This window comes from Bos mutus, chromosome X (assembly GCF_027580195.1).
Source record: "Bos mutus isolate GX-2022 chromosome X, NWIPB_WYAK_1.1, whole genome shotgun sequence".
Classification (NCBI taxonomy): domain Eukaryota; kingdom Metazoa; phylum Chordata; class Mammalia; order Artiodactyla; family Bovidae; genus Bos; species Bos mutus.
The window spans coordinates 87686968-87714215 of record NC_091646.1 but is presented as its reverse complement, the minus strand read 5'-3'; the positions used below and the strand labels follow the sequence as shown (position 1 = coordinate 87714215).

Genomic DNA, 27248 nt, shown 5'->3' with positions numbered 1-27248 from the left:
ATAACAAGGAACTTTCACAACCTGATTTACCAAAAACTCTTAAGTGACATTACAGTTAATGTTAAAAGAGTATATGCCTACCCCTTAATTTTAGGAACAAGAGAATGTTGTTCTCTTTCACCTCTTCTATTCAATATATTGATAGTACTGGAACTTCTAGCCAGTGCAAAAAAGCAAAAAAAAAAGAAAAAAGAAAAAGAAACCAAATGAATGCAATTTGGAAATAAAGAAGTAAAACTGCCTTTATTTACAGATGACATGACTGCCAAAAAACTCAACAGAATAAAAAAGAAAGCTATTAGGACAAATAGGTGATTTAGCAATGTATCAGGATATAAGATCAATACACAAATAACAATATTTATATACACTAGCAATATACAATTGGAAATCAAAATGAAAAACAATACAATTTCCAAATATGAAACGTTCATGGATAAATCTGACAAGAGATGTGGAAGAAGACCTGTACACTGAACACTATTATAAAGTATGTCTGAAACAAATTAAATCACAAATAAATGAAGCAATACACTATGTTCATGAGTCAGAAGACTCAATGTTGTCCACAAATTTATCTAAAGATTTAATGCAACTGCAGTCAAAATCCCAATAGGGTTTGCTGTATAAATTGACAGGCTACAAATTCGATGCATGAAGCAGGGCACCCAAAGCTGGTGCTCTGGGCCAATCCAGAGGGATGGGGTGGGGAGGGGAGGGAGGTGGGAGGGGGGTTCAGGATGGTGGGACACATGTACACCCATGGCTGATTCATGTTGAGGTATGGCAAAAAACACCACAATATTGTAAAGTAATTAGCCTCCAATTAAAATTAATTAATTACTTAAGAAATAAAATTTAAAAATTGACAGGCTGATTAAAGTTCCAAAGGAAATACAATGACCTAATATAGCCAAAATAACTTTGAAAGAGAAGAACAAAGTTGGAGAATGAATACTATCTGACTTCAACATTTATTATAAAGATACAGTAATCAAGAAAGTGTAGTATCAGTGACAAGGTGGACAGATTGACAGAATATAACAGAAAAAGGCCCATCATACATGGACACTGATTTACAAAAACAATTCAAAGGAAATCTGATGGAGAAATGATAGTTTTTTTCTCAACAAATGGTGCTGAAAAAATGCATATCTACATAAAAACAACATGTACACCCATGGCTGATTCATGTCAATGTATGACAAAACCACTACAATATTGTAATTAGCCTCCAATTAAAATAAATAAATTAAAAAAATAAAATCTAAACCTTAGATCTAAAAAAAAAAAAAAAAAAAACAAATAAAACTTCAATCCTTATTTCACACCACAAACAAAAAATTAAAGTGCATTGTAGATCTCATTTAAAACTGCAACGCCTCTAGAAGAAAACATAGAAAACGTTTGTGACTTTGGATTAGTCAAAAATTTCTTAGATGTAATACCAAAATCATGATCCACAAAAGCAAAAACTGATAAATAGGACTTAATCAGAATTTACAACTTTTTCTCTTCAAAAGACAGTTTTTTAAAGAAATAAATCACAAGCCACAGACAAATATATTTGGAAATCATATATGTGATAAAGGACTTGTATCCAGAATAAATAAAGAACTCACAAAATAGGAACAAGAAAACAAGAAACTCAAAAAATGTTTGGGAAAAAGACCTGAAATCTCCTCTGGCTTCACCAAAGAAGATTTATGGATGGCAAAGAAGTTCACGAAAACATGTTTAACATCATTAATCATTAGGAAAATTCAAGTAAAAACTACAAAGAAATACTACTACTCCTCTGTTAGGATGGCTAAAATTAAACATACAGACCATACCACGTGTGGGAAGCACGTAGAAGAACTGGAACTCTCAAAGACTCTTGGTAAAAATAAAAATGGTACAATCACTTTAAAAAACAACTTGAGAAGTAAAAAAGCTGAAGAAACTGAAAAATCAACAACTGTTCTTAGATCCATCTGAGAAGGGAGGTCACTGGGCAAACCACTGTCTCTCAAATTGAAAAGACAAATAGACACACAGATACAGAGTATCATGACTTAGCAGAAACCCACAAGCAGAAACCAGCAGAAGCCTCTGTGGGAACCAGTAGCGGGATAGGAAAATCTGGACTTGGATAAATTTGATGTAATTGATGAATTTCTGGAGACTCCATGTGGTCAAATCTAAGAGATAAAAATTCCAGGGGAAGCCAGTCATCAACGGAGCCCTACATTTCTGTGAGTTTTATCTCCAGGAGCTTAATCAGGTTCTCATAGTGAATATCAAAGAAAAGTCCTCTCTGATTTCTGTTCTTCTTAACAAGGGAAACTATTTTACCAGAGTCTAACCTACTGGGGTTTATCAGAGACTAACCAACCTGGGGGAAGGGAAATACTCAACTCCAGCCCCATGGAGCTTTCTACATAAGGGCAGGTAAATACCCATATCTAGCCCCCGCTGCCACCCCACCCCGCTCGCCCAGCCATCCTATCACACCTAGAGGAGTGGGAGAGGAAATTAAAATGTCCTTAAGAAATTCACAGCTGAGGGACACGGGCACACTAAAAAGATAGAGGCCTAATCATAGCAATGGAAAACACTTCTCCCTCCATACCTTACCATCATATCACCAAAGGCTTACTTACCAGAGTTTCTTTTATCTAGTATATCATAGTCTGGCTTTCAGCAAAAAATTAAAAGGCATACTAAAAGGCAAAAAACAGAGGTTGGAGAGACAGAGCAAACATCAGAACTAGACTCAGATATGGCAGGATATTGTAATTATCAGTCTATGAATTTCAAATGAGTAACATGGTAAAGGCTCTAATTCAAAAATTAGACAACATATAAGAATAGATGGGTAACAGAGATAGAAATTCTAAGAAATAATCAAGAAGAAATGGTAGAGCTCAAAAACACTAACAGAAAGTGCAATAAAAGATGTAAAAAACAACAACAACAAGTTTTGTAGTTTCTCAGAAAGTTAAACATATGCCTACCACATGATCCAGACATTTCATTCCTAGGCATTTACTCAAGAGAAAGCATTTTCTCTAATTTGGCGGGGGTGGGGGGGTGGGGGCGGGGGGTGGTGGTGAGGAGGCAGCTATGGTAGGATTGATCTGTATCTTTATTGTGATGGTTGTGGTGGCACAACTCTCGGAATTTATCACCATCATAGAACCCTGGGCACCAAAAAAGAGTGAATCTCAGTGTATGTAAATTTAAAAATAAATTAGTGTTTAAAAATTAAATGTGTTCTTGGAAAATGAGACCACATCTTCTTTGGATGGAAAACATACCTAACTTCACAAAAGCACCCATCCCCACCTCACCTTGCCCAGTTCAGGTAGAAGGAAATTTTACTACTATTCTTCCAGATGGAAGGTACACATACAAAGGTTAATTTCAATACTTTTTTTTCCCCTACCATATTTTGCATATTTTGCATTCTAACTGATGTGGAAATCTCTTCACAAGAGTAACTTCCAAGACATGGCACAGGATTTCTCCACTTCTGCAATTAAAGAACTGGGAAGTCATGACTCTGAGGCACTAAAAGATATCAGACTGTCTCTCAAAAAATTAAACATCAAATACATAATTTGAGGGCTGCATATTATCAGTATTCTAATTCTTCAAAGTGTGTTGCTGCATGCCGCTTCAGTAAATATGGCTGCTTAAAAATTGCTCTAAAAAGCAACAGCTTAAAACAACTATTTTGTTATGCTCATGGATTCTGTGGATCAGGAATTCAGACAGGGCACAAAAGAATGTCTGGGGTTTCAAGTTGGAAGATTCTATAACTGAGGGCTTGAATTATATGAAGGTCTGTCTGTTTAGTTGCTAAGTCATGTCTGACTCTTTTGCAACCCCATGGACTGTAGCCCACCAGGCTTTTCTGTCCATGGGATTTCCCAGGCAAGAATACTGGAGTGGGTTGCTATTTCCTTCTCCAGGGAATCTTCTTGATCTAGGGATTGAACCTGTGTCTCCTGCACAGCAGTCGTAATCTTGACACCACTGAGCCACCAGGGAAGCCCTGTGTGAAGGTATCTATGTTCATAAATCAAATGCATAGCAAGAGCCATCAGCTGAGATTTGTTTGGGCTGTCACGTGAATTACCATCTACACATGGTTTCCCCATGTAGCTTGGACTACATAGCATGGCAGCCTCAAGGTGGTAGAATTCCTTGCATGGTAGTACAGGGCTCCAAAAGCAAGTGTCACATCAGACAATTTAGAAGTTGCATCATTTTTTCTGACCTGGCCTCAGACATTACACAGCATCACTTCTGTTGCATTCTATTGGTTAGGAGTGAATCACTAAGCCACTCAACATTCAAGGGAAATGACACGGACCCCATCTGTCAATGAAAGAACTGTCAAGTTCACATTGTAGAGGAACATTTTGGATGGGACACTGTTGTAGCCATCTTTGGAAAATACAATTTGTCACACATGTAATAGACAGTTTCCTTCAGTTAACAAGACCATTGGTACCTGGCATTCCTCAGTTAACTGGGATATTAATGTAGCAAGGATATGTCAATCCTCAAGAAGTGGAAATGTACTATGTAAGGAAATTATTGGAAGTATGAAAGATCAGCAATTCAGTTTCTTTTTCAAAGGAGAGTTTGTCATTTTAATAGTCAAAACTAAGTCACACGCAGTGGGCGAAGGTGATTGTGGGATGAATTGATAAAGTAGCATTAATATATATACACTATCAGATTAAAACAGATAGCTAGTGGAAAGTTGCTATATGACACAGGGAGCTCAGTCTGGCACTCTGTGATGACCTAGAGGGGTGGGATGTGGGGGTGGGGATGGTTGGTGGAAGTTCAAAAGGGAGGGGATATATGTACCTAAATAGGACTAATTCAATTGTTGCATGGCAAAAACCAACATAACATTGTAAAGCAATTTTCCACCAACAAAAAAAAAAATTTTTTAAACTAAGTCACAGAAGAAGAAGAAAATGAAAGGGTAAGATAGTCACTAATAAGAATTTGAAAACATTTTAAACATTTCAAAATTATATTTTAAAGCTCTGGAATTTTTTACTTTAATATAAAATAATCCTGGCATATAAAAGAAAATTTTCAACTAAGCATTTTAAGAATTTAACTATAATAAACCTTCATGCTTATCCAACAGCACATATAAAATATAATTTGAAATGAATCACAGACTCAAAAGTAAAAGCTAAAATCATAAAGCTATTCAGTTCAGTTCAGTTGCTCAGTCGTGTCCGACTCTTTGCTGCTGCTGCTGCTGCTGCTAAGTCACTTCAGTCGTGTCCAACTCTGTGTGACCCCATAGATGGCAGCCCACCAGGCTCCCCGTCCCTGGGATTATCCAAGCAAGAATACTGGAGTGGGTTTCCATTTCCTTCTCCAATGCATGAAAGTGAAAAGTGAAAGTGAAGTCACTCAGTTGTGTCCGACTCTTAGCGACCCCATGGACTGCAGCCTACCAGGCTCCTCCATCCATGGGATTTTCCAGGCAAGAGTACTGGAGTGGGGTGCCAATATAATAGCACAACACACCTCAATAATAATAGAACAAGCGATCAATAAAATTTGGCAAAGGATCTGAAAAGAGACTTCACAAAATACACAGAGTCAGTGTTGTTCAGATGCCAAGTCATATCCAACTCTGTGACCCCCTGTCCCTCACCATCTCTCACAGTCAGTATCTCTCAAAGAGCCAATAAACACATGAAAAAAGTGTTTAACATCAAGGGTTATCAGAAAAATGCAAATTAAACTACAACGGGACACTACTACATATCTACCAGATGGTTTACATTAAAAAGCCTAATAATACCAAATTGTTGATAAGGTTGTGACGTAATTAGACACTCTGTACATTGTTAGGGGAAATGTAAAGTGGTATAACCTCTTGGGTAATAAGTCTGGCAGCTTCTTTAAAAACTAAACACATATCTATGTCCAAGCAATTTCATTCATAGTTACATAACCAAGAGAAAAAAATTATGGTCACAAAAATATTTGCATAACAATGTCTAGAGCAGGTTTATTCATATTAGCCCAATATTGGAAATAGCCCAGATATTCATCAGCAGGGGAAAGAATAAACAAATTGTAGTATTCACTACTGAGCAGTATGAAGGAATGAATTACTGATACACTCAACAATATGGATAAATCTCAAAATCATACTTAATAAGAGAATCCACAAAAGAATACATGCTGTGTAATTCCATTTATATGAAATTCTAGAACAGGAAAAATATATTTACTGTGAAAAAAATCAGAAAAGTCATTGCTCCTTGGATGGAGGTGTGGGCAGGGATTGACTAGGATCGGGTGTGAGGAAACTCTCTGGATGATGGTAATGTTGTATGTTTTAACAGGAATTTGGGTTACACAGGTGTATTTGTCAAAATTAAGCAAATGTATACTTCAGATTTATCCATTTTATTGACAATAAATTTTACATCAAAAGGGAAAAAATGTAAATAAATGGTAAGCATGCTGATATATTTAGAAGGAAATAACTGATGTCTGTGAATTTTCTTTGAAATGCATTGAAGTTAGATGGATTAATGGGGGGATAGAGGGGTGTGTGAATGAAGAGATGCAAGATAAAGCAAATACAGTAAAATATTAGTGATACAGTCTAAGTGGGGAAAATAAAGGGGTAAGACTTTGTTGTTAATTTGATAAGAATTTGAAAGTTATAAAAACTATTCCATCCCAAATTTACTTTCAAAGCTCTGGGATTTTAAAACATAAAAAATATTATAGCCCATAATGCAAGAATTTTAAGTAAGCACATTAAAATTAAATCAATAATCAGAGTAGAGCATCAAGTGGAACAACTCATATCCTGCTTTATGATTCTGAGACTCTTGACTTTTGCTCAAAACATTCTGCCAGCATTTGCCATTAGCTCTTTCTGGAAACTGAAGCAAGAAACAGAAAATGCTCATTGTTCTTTGCCCAGGCTTTTTGGTTCTATTTGCTTGAGCTTTATTTGTTTTTATCTTTTTAATTTTTTTTACAATTGCTTATTGTTTAAAAAATATATCAAAGAATGAGGCAGACTGGTGTGCAGCCTGCTAAGATTTCTTCAAAGGATACACAATCTTTGAAATATTTATATAAATATACATGTACATGTAACCTTTAGATTTTTGGCATAAATAAGATCATATTATACAGACTTCTGAATTTTTGCTTTATCTACAAAACAGCATGACATATATATGGTAGCCATTAGTGCTATTTATCTAGGATCTGGTTTCCCTCTTTTCTTCTGAATATATGGGTGGAGCCATGTGACTCACTAGCCAATGGATTGAGAGTGTAAATTATGTTTTTCTTCCCAGCTGAAATTTATTGGTCTTGACCCTCCAAAGTTTTATTTTCACTCTGGTACATTCCAGGTAGTGGCTGTTCTGTCAACTTCAGTCCTGAGTGACTATTATGAACAAGGCTCCATCTGACAACAATGGATACATACAGAGTAACCCTTATTGATTTAATTCCTTGAGATCTGGGAGTTAGTTACTGCAGCATTACTTAACCAGTCCTGACTAACACACTGAAGATTGTTTCAAGTACACATATTTGGCATATCTCATCCTTTCTAACTGAGAAGGCAATGGCACCCCACTCCAGTACTCTTGCTTGGAAAATCCCATGGATGGAGGAGCCTGGTAGGCTGCGGTCCATGGGGTCACGAAGAGTCGGACACGACTGAGCGACTTCACTTTCACTTTTTACTTTCATGCATTGGAGAAGGAAATGGCAACCTTCTTCAGTGTTCTTGCCTGGAGAATCCCAGGGGTGGGGAAGCCTGGTGGGCTGATGTCTATGGCGTCGCACAGAGTCGGACACGACTGAAGCTACTTAGCAGCAGCAACAGTTTAGCAGCATCCTTTCTAAACGCTAAATAGTGTTAGTCACTTAGTCGTGTCTGATTCTTTGTGACCACATGGACTGTAGCCCTCCAGGCTTCTCTGTCCATGGAATTCTCCAGGCAACAATACTGGAGGGGGTTACCATTTCCTTCTCCAGGGGATCTTCCCCACCCAGACATTGAACCCAGGTCTCTCACCTTAAAGGCAGAATCTTTACTGACTGAGCCACTAGGTAAGACCTAATGGCTAAATAGTACAGTCTTAAACCAAAGCAAAAGAATTTATCTAACTATTTCCGTACTGTTGGACATTTGATTTTTTTCCAAACTTTTGCTATTACAAATTTTGCTGCAATAAATATTGTTTGAGTGCACACACAAACATCTATTACAACCTACTTGTCAAAATTTTTCAGAGTAAAAAGTTTCTAAAAATGCAATTACTAGGTAATAGAATCTCAGCATTAGATATTGCCAGTTACCCTCCAAAATGCTGAACCTATTTAAACTTCTACCAATAGAAAAGGAAAGTACCTGTTATCCCACACACTCATCTGGAGCCAGTTATATTATTCTTTTTAAATGTCACTAATATAATATGCAGAAACTCTATTTCATTATTGTTTCAGCTTGTGTGATTATTTGGCTTCTTTTCATAGGTTTAAAGGCTATTTGTATTGCTTCTGAGAACTGTTTATTCCTGTCCTTAAGCCATTTTTGTCTGCTGATTTTATAGGAGTTTTCATAAATCCTTAATGTCAGTCCTCTGGTTCTTACATTGGTTGTAACTATTTTCTCTCAGTCTATCCCATATCTTTTCAGTTTGTTGATAGAGAAATACTTTTTTGATATAGAGAAACAGAAAAATTTCCTGTAGTGAATACAGTCAATTTTTCCTTTTTTTTGGCAGCTGTGCCCTGCCTACCACAAAATTAAAATGTATTAAATGTTTCCTAATCAACTGTCACTAGAACCTTTACTATTAATCTATTCTTTGTCCACTGATTGAGAATTTCTCTGTACCTTACAATAAAATCCATAATAATGAATCTTTTATGGGCTTTATACTCTATTTCACTGATAGGTTAATCCTCTATCAGTACATTACAGTGTTTTCAAATATCTATCAATTATATAAATTCTAGTATCTGCACTTTCACATTCTTCCTTTTCAATTTTTTTTCAATCCCTGATTTTTCTTGAGGAACCTCAAAAATCAATGAGCCAATTTCTCTCCCTCAACCCTGCAAAACAAAATCAAATCTAAGAACAGAATTGTAATTCTGATTAGAATCGATTCAAATCTAGATTAATTTGGACAGATTAGAATTTTTTTTAACCAGGCAGAAGTTTTATTTCCTCCTAATCCTATCATTCAAGGCTCACCTAACTCATCCCAGGAGTGATAAAAAGCCCCCACCAAAAGCAATAACAAGGAGCACCCATGTGAAGGGTCCCGACATACAACCCTAGCTTTCTGCTCAGGCCAGGAGGGAAATGTCACCATACACAAAGGTTGCTCCCACTTTTTCTGAAGGCAGCTTTTTGGCTTGCCGGTACTTTGCAAATGAAACACACTTGTCAGTCCTTCAATTTAAAGTATATTTCCAGCTCTCAAACCCCCAGCCTCAGACAACTGGCAGGGTTACCATTTCTCCTCCCTAAGACTGGGCAAAGAGTACCTAGGGTTTCCCTCATCAACCCTCCATCCAGGACTCAACTGAGTTCACTACAAACTGTCAGTGGCTCTCCTGAGGGAGAGGCTGGGAGAGGGACTGGAGGGTCCAGCCACTTCAGTCAGGGGCCTTATATATAGGGACAGAAGCACAGGAAGAGAAGGGGACCTCTCCAAACCCCCCTTCCTCATTAGCATCCCTACAATAATGGACACGGTATGGTCTGCCTTCTACCAGCAGGAACATTACATAGAAGAGCACTCTTTTTGTGAAGGAAGAAAGAAGTTGGGGCTCAGAGGTGGGTCAGAGGCTAGAAGACACCACACAGCTGACAGATCCATGTCTCTCTGGATCTTCTCACTAAAGGATGAAGGTGGGATGCCTTTCTTTGGAGTCAGGCCAAGGCCTGCACACCCCAACTATCCAGTCCCTGTGCCCAGGTGGGCCCCTACCTGCTTGAGTAGGAATTGATTCTGGGTGTTGGTGTGCAGGGCGATGGTCAGATGGAGGACAGACAGCAGCACCCGCTGAGTATCGCAGCCTGCATGCACACGGGCAGGAGCGTATAGATGGTATTGATGAAGAACACAGTCCACCAGATGCCCTTGGAGGCACTGTGCGGCTGGAGCAAAAGCAGGCCCACCACCTGGATGGCCAGCACCACGGAGATGAGCACTTAGAAGGCCAGGCCCATGTGGTCCTGGTGGAAGGTGACGCGGTTGCAGAGCACAGCCATGACAAGGATCACACCCACGGTGGCCACTAGGATACCTAGGTAGGGCAGCTGCAGCGGAAGCCGCGCCGCACACAAGAGCACCAGCACAGCCATGAGCATCGTGAGGCTTTTCCGGTTCAGACGGAAGTAGCAGCGCTGGCACAGCCGCTCCAACTTGTCCCAGGGGAACTTCTGTGAGCGGAATATCTGCAGCAGTGCCAGGCAGCAGGCGCCCAGTGACAGCACCACACCAGGCCCTGCGCCAGAGCCTGCGGTGCTGCGGCCATCCCCAGACCCCTAGTCTTCCTCCTCGGCCACGTGCCCCTTGCCACGCCACTGTTCCAGCCCTAGCTCCACCGAACAGGGGCGCACTTCTGTTCCGCCTGTGACTGCGGCCGCTGCTGCCTGCAGGGGGCGCCCGGGTGCTGCTGCTGCTGGCCAACCTGGAACAGAAGCCGAAGCCCCCAGTCAAACAGACCCCCGCTCTCGACTCCTGTCTCTTGGTGGAGCTGCAAGCCTAACTTCAAGGGTAGAATTTTTTAAATAGTGTCTTCCTATTCAGAGAGATAATAAAGTTTTGAAACTATTCATTTTGAAAGTGAAGTTGCTCAGTCATGTCCGACTCTTTGCAACCCCATGGGCTGTAGCCTACCAGGTTCCACCGTCCATGGGATTTTCCAGGCAAGAATACTGGAGTGGGTTGCCATTTCCTTCTCCAGGAGATCTTCCTGACCCAGGGATTGAACCCAGGTCTCCTGCATTGTAGACAGACGCTTTACTGTCTGAGCCACCAGGGAAGTCAAACAAATTTTAATTCTTTTTGGCACAATGACATACACATGTTAGGTGGAGAGTATTAATGCATGTGAAGTGAGTGAAAGTCACTCAGGAGTGTCCAAGTCTGCAACCCCATTGACTACACAGTCCATGGAATTCTCCAGGCCAGAATACTGGAGTGGGTAGCCTTTCCCTTCTCCAGTGGGTCTTCCTGACCCAGGAATCGAACCAGGATCTCCTGCATTACAGGCAGATTCTTTATCAGCTGAGCTATCAGAAAGTGTATACAACTGTATTCATTTTAGTCTTACATGTTTCTCCTCCAATTTTATTGCACCCAGGTATTTCATAATATTCGTTGGTATAGCAAATATTATCCCCCATTGCATAAAATCTCGTGTTTATTATTAGTATAAAGTAAAACTATTGCTTTCTATGTTAGTTTTCTTGTATTTAGCTACTTTCCTGAATATTATGAATAGTTCTAACCATTTTTAAATTGAGTCTTTTATATATATAATCACTTTTGGGTTCTAATTTAAAAATCAGTCTTCAGTTCTACTTTGAGCTATTTACACAGTCATCCCTAATTACCTATTTCCACTATACCTAGGGCACAAAGGGACCTTAAAATTATCCAGTCCAAGGATTACCTAGTTAAGTACCTTCTGGGATATGAAAATAAGATAAATGGGAGAAGGCATAAGACAACAGGGCTTCCCAGGTGGTGCAGTGGTAAAGAATCCGCCTGTCAATTCAGGAGATGGTGGGTTCAATCCCTGGGTTGCGAAGATCCCGGGGAGGAGGAAATGGCAACCCAGTCTAGTATTCTTGCCTGGGAAATCCCATGGGCAGAGGAGCCTGGTGGGCTACCCACCCCTGGTGGGTCCATGGGGTCCCAAAGGGTTGGACACAACTGAGGATACACATCACACACATTAGACAAAAAGGAATTGCAGGGATTGGGGGAAAAATGCAAAGAACAGGCAGAGTCTGAGAGGGACAGCTGCCATTTACCCTAACTGATTATTGACATGGGGAAATGTAGGCCCACTTTCTATTTTTCAAGAGGACACAGAAATATAGGTTTTTATCTTTAAACTCTTAATTAAAAAAAAAAAAAATACAAGCCAAACAAAATACAACTGCCAGCTATCAAACTCTGTGAACTTGAAAGTAATCCAATGCCTTCAAGGCAATTTAAACTCAGAAAGGTGTGTCAGAGATTGCAAAAGTAGTGGGATATAGGGAAGAAGTTTCTATTTCATTTAGCTACTTGGGTGGATCAGAACAGTATTTGCAAAGTGCTAAAACCAGGCAAGTGTTTTGTTTAGTTTGTTCACAAACAAGGAGTTCAGTTCCTAATTACTGACATTTTATGCCCCCTGTTTGGCTCATCTTGGCTTGAATTTGCCATCATGGTAAACGAAAAGGGTACCTTTTAAATCCCCCATTTTATTTGAGGAAATTACCACATTCTATTCTCCATCAACCCAACATGGAAGTCAGAGCTTAATTTCCCAGCCTTCCTTGCAGTTAGAAACATGCCAGTGACCCAGGATCTGCCAGTCAGGGAAGCTGACATGAGACTCTGACTTGGAAGTGTAACAGCTAAGTATGGGCCACATTTGGTGTCACAGGGGTCCGACTTTCAGGGGTAGCATCGGACACAAGGTTGCCAAAAGTAGTGATAGTGATGGCTGTGATAAAATTGAGTTCTTGGCAGCAGTGCAAATGTAGCAATGAGTGTGGGTGGTGCAGTAGGAACAGAGGCCATTTTCCCATCAGACAAGTTCTACAACCCACTTCTGGGCACTGTTCCTAGAACAGAGCCTCAAGCTTATTTCTCCAGCCCTTCCAAAGATACTGTGAACCACCCAGGATCCTTTTAGTTAATTCCTTTCCTGCTTAACTAGCCAGGGATGATTCTGCTTTTTTAAACACTAAGCCTGCCTTCACCAATACAAACAATACCATCAGGCAGTGACAGAAAGAAATTAAAGATCTCGGTCTTTTTGAATCCCAGGCCAGCATTTTTTCCTATGACATCACATCGTTTATGTTTAATGCTTTTAGGAAGGTTCAAAATGTTGTTTTCAAAATGCATGCTGAGGCTGGCATCTCAAATATATGGTATGGATGCTGTCAAAGAGTCTATTTGGTCAAGATAAGAGTACATGTTTCAAAGCTTTTGGAATTTGCCTTTTCCTTCTGTTCATATAGATTCATAGACCAGTGGCTTCCTTAAAAGAAGTTAGACTTACAATAAAAACACCAATAACAATGTACACAGTGCTGTTAAAAAAAGATCAAAACCACATAAAAGGAGAGATAATTGTATGAGATAAATCAGGATGAGATCATCGCAATGCTCTAAGCACTAAATTTACAATCTTCTTCCTTGAAGTTAAAGGACAGTAATGGAGTGGATTAATGTTTCCCAAGCTTGGTCCACCAACAATCTTTATTTTCCACCTTCATGGTCTCCAAGTTTTTAAAGGGCTTATTCCAACCTCATTTATTAAAGAATGTTTTCAATGACTCTATCAAGAGTAAATAAACAACTTACAGAAATACTGCAAACAGGACACAGATTTCTACTATTTTCAGTGACTATTTTGAACTATTCCAACTCTTGAGATAAAGGGTTTTCATTTTATAGTGTCCACTACAGTGCACTTTCTAGTGCACTACAGTGCTACAGTAAGAATTGTATATATGTTATCAGCTTTATTCATACATTATATGAATATACATTATAACCATCCCCATTTTGTAGGTGAAAACATTCTTCAACAACTTATGCAAGGACATCAGGATGAAAAATGGCAGAGCTGAGATTTGGATGCACGTGTCTGACTCTTGAGACCCCATGGACTGTAGCCCACCAGCCTCCTCCATCCATGAGATTTTCCAGGCAAGAATACTGGAGTGGGTTGCCATTCCCTTCTCCAGTGGATCTTTCCAATGCAGGGATTGAACCCTGGTCTTCTGCCTGGCAGGCTGATTCTTTACCACTGAGCCACTAGGGTGAAGAAGCTGCCTGCCAAGCAGGAGACATGAGTTTGATTCCTGGGTTAGGAAGATCCCCTGGAGAAGATAATGGCAGCCCATTCAAGTATTATTTTCTGGGAAATACCATGGACAGAGGAGCCTGGTGGGCTACAGTCTATGGGGTTGCAAAAGAATCAGACATGACTTAGCGACTAAACAAGTAAAAAATCGGATCTATTTACTACATTATATAACCTCTTTCAGGAAGAATTTTATATTTACAAGAACAAAAATTTCCTTGAGGCTCTAAATCTTAGAAGGAATTTATCACATGGAAACTCACAGGAAATCTCTTGATCCTGCAATTGACAACAGGAGTCTAAGAAACAATGGTTTAATAATTCATTACATTCACTGCGGCCTGAGACACTGGGTGCTGGAAGTATTTGGGAAAGACACCAGGGTGAACTGGGCATGTGTCCTGCCCTCTAAGGCTAGAGCCCAGGTGGGGAAAAGAAGTGAGCACTGAGCTCGCAGAAATCCAAAATACACGCAGGCTACATGGGGCAGGTGTCATCTCTGATGGGGAGACCAAGGCTTGGGGAGGTGGCTGGAGGGAGGGACTGGCCATGTCTTCCCTGGCACAGGGCCCTCCTTGCTGCTGTTGCCTGGGGTTCAGAGTCCAGGGCCCACATCAAGAAGCCTCACTCTGCCCATGTTTCCAATTGTACAAAACACTAGCCCTGCTAAGCCTTGTCCCTGTCTGGCTCCCTGCTAAAATCTGCCCATCAGGAATCAAGGAATCAAGGCTCTGAGAACAGCTCTCTGCACTCCCTTAATAACAACTGACAGTGCTCACAGGCCCATCTGGCAGACCATGAAAAACGGGTCCCAGACAAATAGTTCCAGCCGAGCAGAACCAGTGAATCCCACGAGGAGAAAAGAAATGCTCCCTGCCCAAACTGCCTTCTGTTTCCACCTGTCCCTGTATTCTTCAGGTCCATTTTGAGACAAATTATCTCAGGAAGGCCCACAGGTTAGTCCACTAATCCACTATTAACCATGGCACCTTATGCAGAGATAGGATATCAGCTCCTGCCTGGACGGTTTCCTTGAGAATAAAGGAAATGCCCAAGGCTTGGACCACTGTCCAGAGCATCTGGGCTCTGAGGCCCAGGTACATACTCAGAGGGCCAGGTACGTAAGTAGGGGAGAGAAGCAGGGCCACAGACGTGAAGCCCAGAGGCCTACACTGCACTCCTGCCTCTGCCATTTCAATACAGATATGAAAAGGGAACATTTTACAAGTGTATTTATAAACCTACATTTTCCACATCCTCTCCAACATTTATTGTTTATACAGAGTTTTTGATGATGGCCATTCAGATTGGTGTCAGGTGATACCTCATTGTAGTTTTGATTTGCATTTCTCTAATCATCAGCAATGTTGGCCATATTTTTATGTGTTTACTGGCCATCTGTATGTCTTCTTTGGAGAAATGTCTGTTAAGGTCTTCCACCCACTTTTTGATTGGGTTATTTGTTTTTCTGATATTGAGCTTTATGAGCTGCTCATATATTTTAGAGATTAATCCTTTGTCAAGTTGATTCATTTATAATTATCTTCTCCCATTCTGAGGGCTGTCTTTTCATCTTGTTCATAGTTTCCTTGAGGATGTGGAGAAAAGGGAACCCTATCGCACTGTTGGTGGGAATGTAAATTGATATAGCCACTATGGAAAATAGTATGTAGATTTCTTTAAAAAACTAGGAATAAAACTACCATATGATCTAGCAATCCCACAACTTGGCATATACCCTGAGAAAACCACAATTCAAAAAGACACACATTTCTCAGTGTTCATTGCAGCACTGTTTACAATAGCCAGGACATGGAAGCAACCTCGATGTCCACCAACAGATGAATAAAGAAGATGTGGTACATATATACAATGGAATATTATCTAGCCATAAAAAGGAATGAATTTGAGTCAGTTGTAGTGAGGTGGATGAACCTAGAGCCTGTATACAGAGTAAAGTAAGTCAGAAAGAGAAAAACAAATATCATGTATTAACGCATACATATGGAATCTAGAAAAGTAGTACTGATTAACCTACTTACAGGGAAGAAATGGAGACACAGAAGTAGAGAACAAATTTGTGGGCACAGCGGGGAATGGAGAGGGTGAGACGAATTGGAAAAGTAGCACTGACATATATACACTACCATGTGTATAAGAGATAGCTAGTGGGAAGCTGCTGTATGACACAGGGAGCCCAGCCTGGTACTCTGTGATGACCTAGAGGGGTGGGATGGGACCAGGGAGGGAGGCACAAGCAGGAAGTGATACATATATAATAGTGACTGATTCACACTGTTGCATAGCAGAAACCAACACAACATTGTAAAGCAATTATCTTCCAATTAAAAATTAAAAAAAAATAAAACCTACATTTGAAGAGTTTTCAGAATGTCAGCATCTGAAAGAGGCCTTAGAGATCATTATATGGACAAAAGAGTGAGATGCAAGTAGGTGAAGCAAGTTGCCTAAGTCACTTGAATTGTGAGGGTTGGGACTAGATCTCCCTGATACCCCTACAGTCAGAGACAGAGTTCCCTTTCCCAGTACAAGGTAATCAATTATTTACTTGTTTGCTGCAAGCTTTAGATAGAATGTTCCTTGAGAAATAGGACCTTTCATTAAATTATTCAACAAACATCTATTGTACTTGGCAGGAGCCAATTGTGGAGGCAGGGAAGTAAACAAATAACTCAAGAGGGGCTACCAGTGGATGATACAGGAAAAGCATTTAACATGATGCATGGCCCGTGGTAAGTGCTCGATAAATGGTGACTTCTACAAAAGAATAATTCTTTGAGTGAGATGGAAATAAGGGAAGAGATGTTGGCAAGGGTCAGCTCATGACCAAATTCACAGGAAACACTAACAGGTTGGGGATTTGCCCTAGAGCCAAGGAACAATATGGTAAGACTTTAGGGAGGTCATTCTGGCAAAGCTTTGGAGGGTGAGCATTAAGAAAAGAAGATCAGTTTTGCAGCTTTCAAGAGAGTAGTGAAAAGATGAAAAGCCAAACTGCAACAGTGAAGCTGGGGATGGAGAGAAGGCGTTTAAGAAATATGATTTCAAGAGGGTGGGAGAGGTCAAGGTAGGGGAGAGGGCAAAGACAAGGTAGACCCTGGCTCAGGCCCTGGGGACAAGTCTGGTGGCCTTTACCAAGATAGGGTCCCCAACTGCAAATGAGGTTAATTTAGGGAAAGTTGTTTTGGAAGGCCTAAGGGAGATCCAAAGGGGAGATGTCCTGAAAGCCTTCATATTTCCAGATCTATAATTCAGGAAAAAGGTCTGAGCCTGAGGAGCTAAATGGAGAACTCAACCTTCAGCTAACAGGCAAAGCAGGGCAGACTGGATAAAACAAAGCCACTCAACAAGGCATGGTGAAAAGTGATGAGCCTAAAGCAAAAAAACAAGAAAGAGAAGTTCCTTGCCTTCAAAGAGGTTATGTTCTGGTGAGAAGAGCCAGAGTATATCCGTATATATACACATGGAAATAAAAGAAAAATATTTGCTAGTTAAAGCTCCAAACACAGAATTAAATTAGGAGATGGTGTGATAGCAACTATGTAGTTCCTTTGCCTTTGCCCAGAAAGAGCGTGAGGAGCAACCAAGAGGGCTGACCTCCAAACTAGAACACCCCTCCTCCAAAATAATCCTAGAATCTCACTCTTCCATTCAGGAACTATGATATGTAGTTAGCCCAGTGCAAGGTGCTGATTTTAGGACAGTGAATAGGGATGTCGAGGACCCTGCCCCTCCTTTTCTCCTAGAGAAAGCTCACACTCTAGGAGGAGAAGACACACTTAACAACACACACACCAAATACAGTTATCTAAATAAAGTAACTACGAGGTGTGCCAAGGGTAGTGAAAAATATTGGGTTGGCCAACAAACTTTTTGGCCAACCCAATATAAACACGGGGCTAAGAAAAAATCCACTTTAGGTAGAATAGTCAAAAAGAAAGCGCCTCTGAGGAAGCAGCATTTACAATGAGTCCCAGGATCTGCCATGAAAAGGATGGCGTATGGACATTCCCAGCAGAGAGAACTGCATGTGCAGAGGTATGGAGAACAGAAAGAGCTTAATGTGTTTGAGAAAGTGAGTGACAGTCAGCAGGGCCAAAGGACAGGGTGGGAAGAAAAGAAGTGGCGACGCTGGAAATACAAAGTGGCGGCGCTCAAGGCCCTGCTGGCTGCAATGAAACGTTTGAATCTTATTGTAAGGACGAGCGCAAGCCACTGAAGGGTTTTTCAAGCCACGTATGGCCTGATATGATTTCCATCCTAAGGAATTTTTGGCTAGGAGACGCCCTAAATATTCGCAGTTGTTCTTTCCAAGCTTTGGGTGCCTTGAGGTCACCCTCCAATCACACGGCATGGCCGTCCTTTATTCCACCCACAATTAGGGTCAGGCCTCCATCCATGGGGCAACTTACCCTCCTTGGATCTCCTGCCTGGCCTACGTGCTTCCCCCAAAGCCCCATAAACTCACTAAAGTGTTTCCAATAGACACTGCTAGAGTACAAGGAGAATGGATGCTTTTGTAAAGAACACAAAATAATAAAACAAAACCACTCCCTCATTTCTGATGGAAATTTGTTTTCCCCTCCACTGCTATCCATTAGTCCTCGGCCTGAGTAATTGTCTATGCCCTTCACCCCATCCTTCATTTATTTGCCAAAAGGCCAGGAACATGTGTACTGCCATGAACAATAACAAAGAACGATAAATTCTTATTGATCCCAGAAGCTTGGGAATTCTAAACAATAAAAATATGTCCTCTGACTGCTGCTCTCAAAAGAACGTTTTGGAGATACAAAAGAGCTTTGTTGAAGGAACAAATGAGCTCCAGGGACACTGTGGGCCTCATGGAGGGCTTGGGTCACCAGGTATCGATGCAACAGGCAACCCCAGACAGAATCAGAAAGACCTCCCTGCCACGCTCCCCCGGGCTCACATCTTCATTTCTCAGCCGCATCTTGACTGCATCAAGCCGAGTTTCCTATATAGCTTTTAGCCACTATTGTTTTTAGGAGCCAGAATTCTCAGCCTAAAGAGAAAGTCCCCTTTGTCCTCCATCCATGATTTAATTTACATTCTTCTAAACGCTCCATTCACTTTGTTTTCAGGCTAAGAAATCTCACAATTGTACCAGGCCCTGAATTTGAATTTCCCTGTGTTTCTGCTCTTTGGAAATTTGCCTAGTTCAGTCACTGGACAGTCCTAGAAATTCAAGCTTAACCTTAGAGAAAAATCTCTATTGTTCATGATTTCTTATAGTACTTCTAACTTCTGTCCTATATTTACCCTTCAAATTTCTACATTTTCATGTCTAAGTACTTAACATGTTTGTGAGCATACATACACACAGATGAATGCACAGCACCTGTTCTCTGATAATCAGTGAAGTCTCTTCTATCTTTTCCAACTGGATGGCATTCTTAGGGAGACGTCGCTTCTTCATTCCTCACACTTCGAAGGGTGGGGGTGCTCTGAGCTGCACTGCGTTCAGCCTTTCTCATACAGATGCAGCCTTCCTGGCACTCCCCTGGTCCTTCAATGCCCTGCATGACTCACAAGACACTGTGTCCAACTGACTTACACTGCTTTTGTCTCTCTGTTCTCCCCTAGGAATTTCTTTTATATGCAAATATATAAAATTCACTAGAAATGGGCAAAACTTGATCACGAAGTAAAACGTAAAGAAATACCAATTCTTAATTTTAAAAAATAGTATGTAGTAAATTAATGAAGAAACACTTGGGAAGAAAACATCATTTCTGTTCTTTGGACAATGAGATAACTGCTAGCAGTCTATGGCTTACCTGAATGTATTAAAATCCACCATCTTTGTGTGCATACAATCAGCAGCTGTAAACACCTGCTTGAGCTCTCTGGATTTGCATTCTTCTTCTTTTAACTTTTGTATGACAAGTTCAATGCTGCTCAGGGGAAACTAGGAGGAGGAAAAGACAGACATTTAAGATAGGGAGCCCAACCTTTCTGGTGGCCAGCAAAGCTGGCTATGTCTTTCCACAGAAACCAACTCAAAGAAGACATGACTAGATTTGTATTTCTTCAGCTAAGGCTCTGGGACAACGAGTGACATTAGCACAGGCCCAGATCTGAGAGAAATGAGCTTACAGGACAGCGGGTTACAGGAATCAGAAAAGAACCGCTACTTTCACCTCAGCCTCCTTCCTTTGACCCTTGGACTCTGGCCCACCATGTTGGGAGGGCCTAATGGAGAGAATGGGGATTCAACGTTGTGTAAGTGGATCCCCATTTTCTCCAGAACTTTAGAGTGGGACCCCTGGAATCATCGGCCACCAGGTAAATACCCTGAGCAGAGAGAGGATGGGTGCCAAAGGTCTACAGGCACTGCGGTCCCCTACATTCACCCCCCCAGGAGACCCCCAGTACCTGTCTCCTATACTGTGATTTGGTTTTTGACTCTGTAAGAATACTTCTTATTCGATCAAGTAAAGCACAAGGCTATAAGTAATAATACTGACATTATAATATAAGTAATTATATTAGAGCAAAGAGCTAGAAAAGACTCATTGTGGAAATAAAAACGTTGATGGTAACTTAACGTAAAGTTCCCCCTCTGCCACCAGGGGGTTTGTGGGGAGGCGGGGGAGCAGGTCAGTGGCATTCCTTCCCTTTTTTTGATTTCATCTATTTCCATGATAGGATCTATTAGCTCTTACAAAAAGACCCCTCAGACTGACATTAATCTTTCTCTGCTTAGAATGTCCTTGTTAAAGGTAGCGTTAAGAAACTACAGTTTTTACCTGGGATGCTGATACTAGATAATGTCCTACCTTGCTTTTTTCTTTTTTGGAAAGGATAAAAGCCCTTAATGTCTCATATATATACATACATATATATATATATATATATATATATACACACACACACACACATATACATACATATTCATGCTATATATATTTTATATTAAAGTACAGGTTTGCACTGTGTTTAAAAATGGAGCCCTAATTACGATAGCTATTGTAAACTGTACACTGACTCCATCTCCTATGGGCCACACAGAGCTAAGCACTTAAAACAGATTACCGCATCTACACAGCAACTCTCTGAAATAGGCACCGTTGGTACTCCCATTTTAAAGATGAGGAAAGGGAAGGCACATGTCTAAGGCCCCTCAGCTTTTAAGGAGTCAAGTTTCCTGGCCAAGCCTGCTGGTCTCCAGAAATTTAACTGCCCTATTACTGAGCCCCTCACCTGAATTCAGTGCTTTCAAAGAGCTACCCATTCCTGGTATTGTGCTGGTTCAAGTTCCTAACGCTGCAAATGGAGAGGTGGTGTGGCAGCCCCGGAGGGTGCTACCCTGGCCTACCCTCAAGAGAGACAAGTTCTATTAGCAGACAGTCCCCTGCTGCTGCACCTTCAGGTCACTGGAGCACTGCAGCTTTCAGAGATTCCCCCAGAGGCCAGTCTCCCCAGACTCTTCCCATCCAGTGACTGAGCAGGACGGAGGCGCCAGAGCTGGGCCATTCCTGCCTAACATGGGATTTCTCTGATGCATAGTGTGTGCTCTGGGGCTTGCCGTGAACCTGGCTGCAATGTGTCTGAGGTTCTTCTCACCCCCATCCTCCTTCCTTCCCTCTCCTTTCTCAGGGGTCAGATCTACATCTCAGTCTCCCCACCTACTCCTGCTCCCTCCTTTATCCTTCATACACATTTCCCCCAATACATCTCTTGCATGTATCATTCCGTTTTGGGATCTGCTTCTCAGTTCAGTTCAGTTCAGTCGCTCAGTCGTGTCCGACTCTTTATCATTCTGTCTTGGGATCTGCTTCTCAGAGGACCCAAACTGATCCAGGTAATGTGTTGTACACAGAGACTGATCCTAGCGACATCTCCCTGAGCATTTGACATGAAATGAAATGGAACTGGCACTGTATCTATATAATTGGCACAGAAGTATTATTATTTACAGGCAGACTTTGAAAATAGTTTCTAGATAGATTCTTTAATAGTAGGCCTTGGTTCTGAAATATACATGCTGGCACATGGAACTCATCCACACTTAAAATCAAGGTTTTGTCAACATGTTTTCAGTGAACAGCACTATCATAATAGTACTTTCAGTAATAGTACCCATGTGCCATCTCATTTCAAATGGAAAAACTTGTGGAGCTCACTGTTGCCAATTTGTCCTTGGAGTCTCATTTAGGCCTCCCGTGGCTCCTGTTATGGGAAGTTGCAACCCCAGCAACTATCAGGTTCCCTTGGGGTTTCTGTTTGTTCAGGTCTTTGCCTTCTTTGCAGGCCTGTGCCAATTAACTGAGACAGCACAGTGTGTGGCACCAGGTTTTCTTCCTTTCAGATCATTGCTGAATTTCTTTCTGAAAACACTGTCAGCATCAGCAGAAAACCCAGGAAACTTGATTCAACCCTGGGCCTGCCTCCTGCCTGCACCTGGCATCCGTGATGCTGGGCAGCAGCAAACCCAGCACATAAACAGAGGAGACCAGGCCCTGGCCTCTGTGATGGGACCTGCAGCCAAATCATGCAGATCCATTATTCATGCCCACATGTGTGAATGCACAATGTAAAATTGGTTGCAAGGCGAAGAAGAAAAGGCCTGGAGTAAGGAAAACACAGACTGCAGAGTGCTGAGGGGCAAAGTCAAGAATTATACCAAGTGAGTTCACCTTATCTGAATTCCTCTCCATGTAGTTCAAGGTATACTCATCAGCATTGACCAAAAAAAAGAGGTAGCCATTCACGTTCACTTTGGCTCCAACATACAGCTCCTCAGCCTTGATATATTCCGAGAATTCACTTTTAAAGACTTCTTGTCCAGGCTTCTTAACACGAACTCTTTTTAAGAACATCCCTCCAGTATACCCTGTAGAAAAGGAGAAAAAAGTTAATGAGTAGGTTTTGTTCCTCAAAGAACCAGACAACTTGCCTTTAGAGATACTTCATGCTCAAACACAGACCACAGAACTTAGCTGTGAACTTGTGAACTCATACTATGTATAGTCAGTCTTTAAGGGAAGAAGAATGAGGCAGTGGGTGAAGAAATGAGACTTCCAGGTGAGTGTATAAAGAAGAAAAGTGGTATGGCATTCCAGCCTTTTCTTTCCTCCATCCTCTCCCTTCCCAATCCAAACACTTAAATAAACATTTAGTGAGGACTTGGTCTATGTCCAGAAGCATCCTGGAAACTGATACAACAGGAACATCTTCTGAGCCTGCCTGAACTGTATTAGGTAGAAAATTTCTCACCTGAGTTTATTTCCACCTATTTGTCCCAGATGATGTCTTATATACATCTTCTGACATACAGATGAAATGTAAAGATGCCCCATTTCTGGAAAGGCGTTACTTAATTGAAGATAACAATAGGAGTTCCCTTAACTCTTTGTTTCTACAGGCAAAATATTTAAATAATGCTTCATTCTTTTTTTTTTTACTTCTCAGAATTCTCATCATTTCCTTTGCTCTTTTCTGGGCATTGTTTGTGTTTTGGCAAGCAGTGACCAGAGTTAAACGTGGGACTCCACTATCTTCTAACTGATACTGAACTGAAATCTCCAACCCTGTGGATACATCCTGGGACCAGGTGAGCTCTGGGGAGCGGCTTCCTCATGCTTTTACCACGTTCAGAAACCAGAAGTGGCAGAAAGACTTAGGCTTTGTAGCCAAAGAGAGCTGGAGTCCATCCTGGTTCTGTCGCTTGCTTGCTGGATGATCTTTAGGAGTCATTTAATCTCTCTGAGCCCCTCCAAATTCTCGCTGGAAAATGGGAATAATATTTGTGGGGGGCTATGAAAATGTACTTCTCAGATTGCTGGCTGTGGGGAACATAGTTGACAGAAGGCCCCAACTGCTGTGTTCTGAAATCTATCCTCATATTTGTGCCGAGGTCATGCTTCCCACAGGCTGCTACCAACACATGACTGAGCAAGGTAGGCAGACTAAGGCAGGCAAGATGGGAGTTCCTCGCACTGGTGACTCTGGCTCCAGAACGCCCAGTCAGCCTTGCCAAAATTTTCTTAAGACTTTCACTGTGGTCTAAGACCTTCCCTTTTCCTCTTTCCTCTGTCCTTCACAGGAGTCACACACACACTGTAGTCTGATAGCACTCCTGGCATCTTCTGGCTCCTGCCATGTTTTCCCTCACCTGCCATCTCCCTAATAAATCTCTTGTACATTTAACCTCATCTTGGGCTTTGCCTCTTAAGGACCTACATTAACACAAGACTTAACCTCATAAAAGTCTTATAAGGATAACAGAAGGTATTCAGCCAGGGCTGCTGTTATTACCAGTAAGCTTCTAGTTGACTGCTATCATCCTGTTTTATGAATGTTGCAATTTGTTTAGCCATATCATCCCTATTCTAGATGTACAGAGGTGATTTTTTGACTTTCAGGAGCATTACTTTATAGTCATCCCTATTTGACTTCATATTTTAAGATCTGGTCCATTATTCAAATCTGTATAAGTGGAGCCTGACTTACTTATACAAATTATTCGTGATTCATTGGTGTACTGAGCGGCTCCTACCAGCTCATAAGGACTGATAGTTTAATGTTCAGGGATTTGGAAAGCCAGTTGTTAAACTGTTGGTTGCTTGAAACTGGCCATGGTTTGGGTATTTACATCATGGAAATTGACAAATGGTACAAAATAGAGCTTTTAAATTTTTTTCAGAGAGCCGGTTAACCAAGTACACCATGGACTATTCTTCCCGAACGTGTATCTTCAGCACTGATAAAAATTGTAAACATGTTGAGACAAAGGATAGAGTCCTACAGTTCCATAATTTGGTAAGTCAAAATCAATAGCTTTCCTCAGCAATGGCCACCCTATCAGTGCACTGCAGCAAGGCCATCCCATGGGCCTTGGTGCTGGAACCTTGGCACCGGCCTCAACAGCCAGAGGGAAATAGACTCTGAAGATTAAATTTGTTAATCGGGGATTCTTGTCTTATTTTGTAAGTGATATTATCACAAATACAGATTTTATTCTTGTCTTGCTAGCTGTACACAGAATTTGTGGCAGCCAGACCATAATTTTGAAGCCACTGGATTCCACAGAGGTGCCTCAGAGACCACAAAGGAAATGGGGACAGTGTCAAAAAGGAGGTGTCTTGAGTCCCCCAGTCCTAAGCCAACCAAAACTATTCCTCTTTTACCATTTTATATGTCTGAGTTCCCATTTAAGAGGTCTTTGTAAAATGAACTTTTAGTGGTTAAAAAAAAAGAAAGAAAGCCACTCTCTTAGATCATCTAGGCTATAAAAATGAGATTATATTCCATAACTTTCAACATGAAGAGACAGTTCACTGTTCTGAGGAAATTGCTATGGGTAGTATGTCTCTTACCTGAATTCCTCTCTATGGGTTCAAACACTGAAATTGTGTCATCACTGAGAAAATATGAAATAACAAACATCCTTTCCACATCAGCACATTTATGTGTGATTAGTTTTGCAAAAAACCGGAGTGTATTGCTTATGTTGCCATAGCTAAATGGAAGAAAAAATGAAGGTTATAGCATTATATAAGTAATATTTTGCATATTACATATGTAAAAAATCCTGCAAAATATATGCCATTTTTATTGACATATAATATTAGTTTCAGGTGTATGACACAACGATCTGATATTTGTATATATTGCAAGATGACCAACACAGTTAAGTCTGGTTAACATTCATCACCAAAATTTTTTTTCTTGTGATGATAGCTTTTAAGATCTATTCTCTCAACAACTTTGAAATATGTACTGTAGTATTATTAACTACAGTCACCATGCTATATATCACATTCCTATGACTTATTTATTTTATAACTGGAAGTGTGTACTCTTGACTCCTTTCACCCGCCTCCCATCCAAGTGCACTATGGTTTTCAGACACTGGCATAAACTCTCAAAGGTTGAAAAAGTTCAACCATTTTCTTTTAGGGCTTTAAATCTATATGCAGAGACATGTTCCCAGTTTATTAAAATATCTCTTATTCTTTCAAAGTTCTCTTTCAAAGAGTTCTAAACACTCTTTTTATCACAATACACCCAGCACTCAAAAAATTTAGCATTTTCCCTGCTTCTGATCATACCACCGAGACTGTTCATTCTGGCTTTCTGGGCCATTCATAGTCTGGGTTCAAACACATACACACACACACACACACACACCTATTGGTCCAGGTTAACACAGTGGGAAAACGTCCAGGGTAACACATTGGGAAAACGTACCCAAAACAAATGTCATAAACACACTGCTCAAACCATCTGCATTAAATGGATGTTCTCTACTCACAAGGTTGGACAATAATCACAGCAACCATGTCAGTAGAAGCACTGCGCCTGGGCCTTGCTGCCCCAGGAGGCAAGAGGCTGTGCTTTGCCAGTGCCTGAAGCAACCTCCCCGTTTCACTGCCCACTTTCTCAAGCCCATTCCTTATGTTTCTTCCAACCTCACATAGTCTCCTTGCTAAGTCACTCTCCCAGTTCCCCAGCAGCCCCCTAACTCCCTTCAAGGGAAAATTTCCCTTTTCCCTTTCAAATGCTATATTAAATATGACAGACCTTTCATAACACTTATCACCCATATCATAAGTTGCCATTACAAGTCTCTTTTCTGAGGGCAAGGACTGCATCTTATTAATCGGTGTCTAATACAACATTTTTTTTTTGCATTCTAAGTACTTAATAAATGTTTGTAGAAAGTTGTTATAAGATCCATGTAGACTGGAATTTGCACTTAGAATTCAATGTGTGAATAGAATAGTCTTGAAGACTGATGATGAGATCAAATTCTAGAACCTAAAGTTCCCCAAATTGACTGCCTGGTTATGGAATAAATTAATTTATGGTCTGTCAGCAGAAGTATGTTTATGGATATTAGCTAGTGAAAGGTGGTGCTGTGCTATGCTTAGTCACTCAGTCGTCTCCAACTCTTCACGACCCCACAGACTGTAGCCCTCCAGGTTACTCTGTCCATGGGATTTTTCAGACAAGAATACTCGAGTGGGTTGCCATTTTCTCCTCCAGGGGATCTTCCCAACCTGGGGATCAAACTCGCATCTCTTGTATCTCCTGCATTGCAGGCAGATTCATGACAAACA

The 27248-nt window shown here is 40.9% G+C and overlaps 1 protein-coding gene across 4 annotated transcripts in view; it reads right to left on the bottom strand.

The window, feature by feature from the left end:
• Nucleotides 1-27248, bottom strand: part of EFHC2 (EF-hand domain containing 2) — a 241029-nt gene that overhangs the window by 78227 nt on the left and 135554 nt on the right. For all 4 annotated transcript variants that reach the window (XM_070366045.1, XM_070366046.1, XM_070366047.1 and 1 more), the window contains exons 9-11: nucleotides 25503-25645; nucleotides 22821-23017; nucleotides 19959-20089 (exon numbers count right to left, since the gene is read on the bottom strand). In XM_070366045.1, the coding sequence (XP_070222146.1) occupies nucleotides 19959-20089; nucleotides 22821-23017; nucleotides 25503-25645 (471 nt within the window). The remainder of the gene's footprint in view (nucleotides 1-19958; nucleotides 20090-22820; nucleotides 23018-25502; nucleotides 25646-27248) is intronic.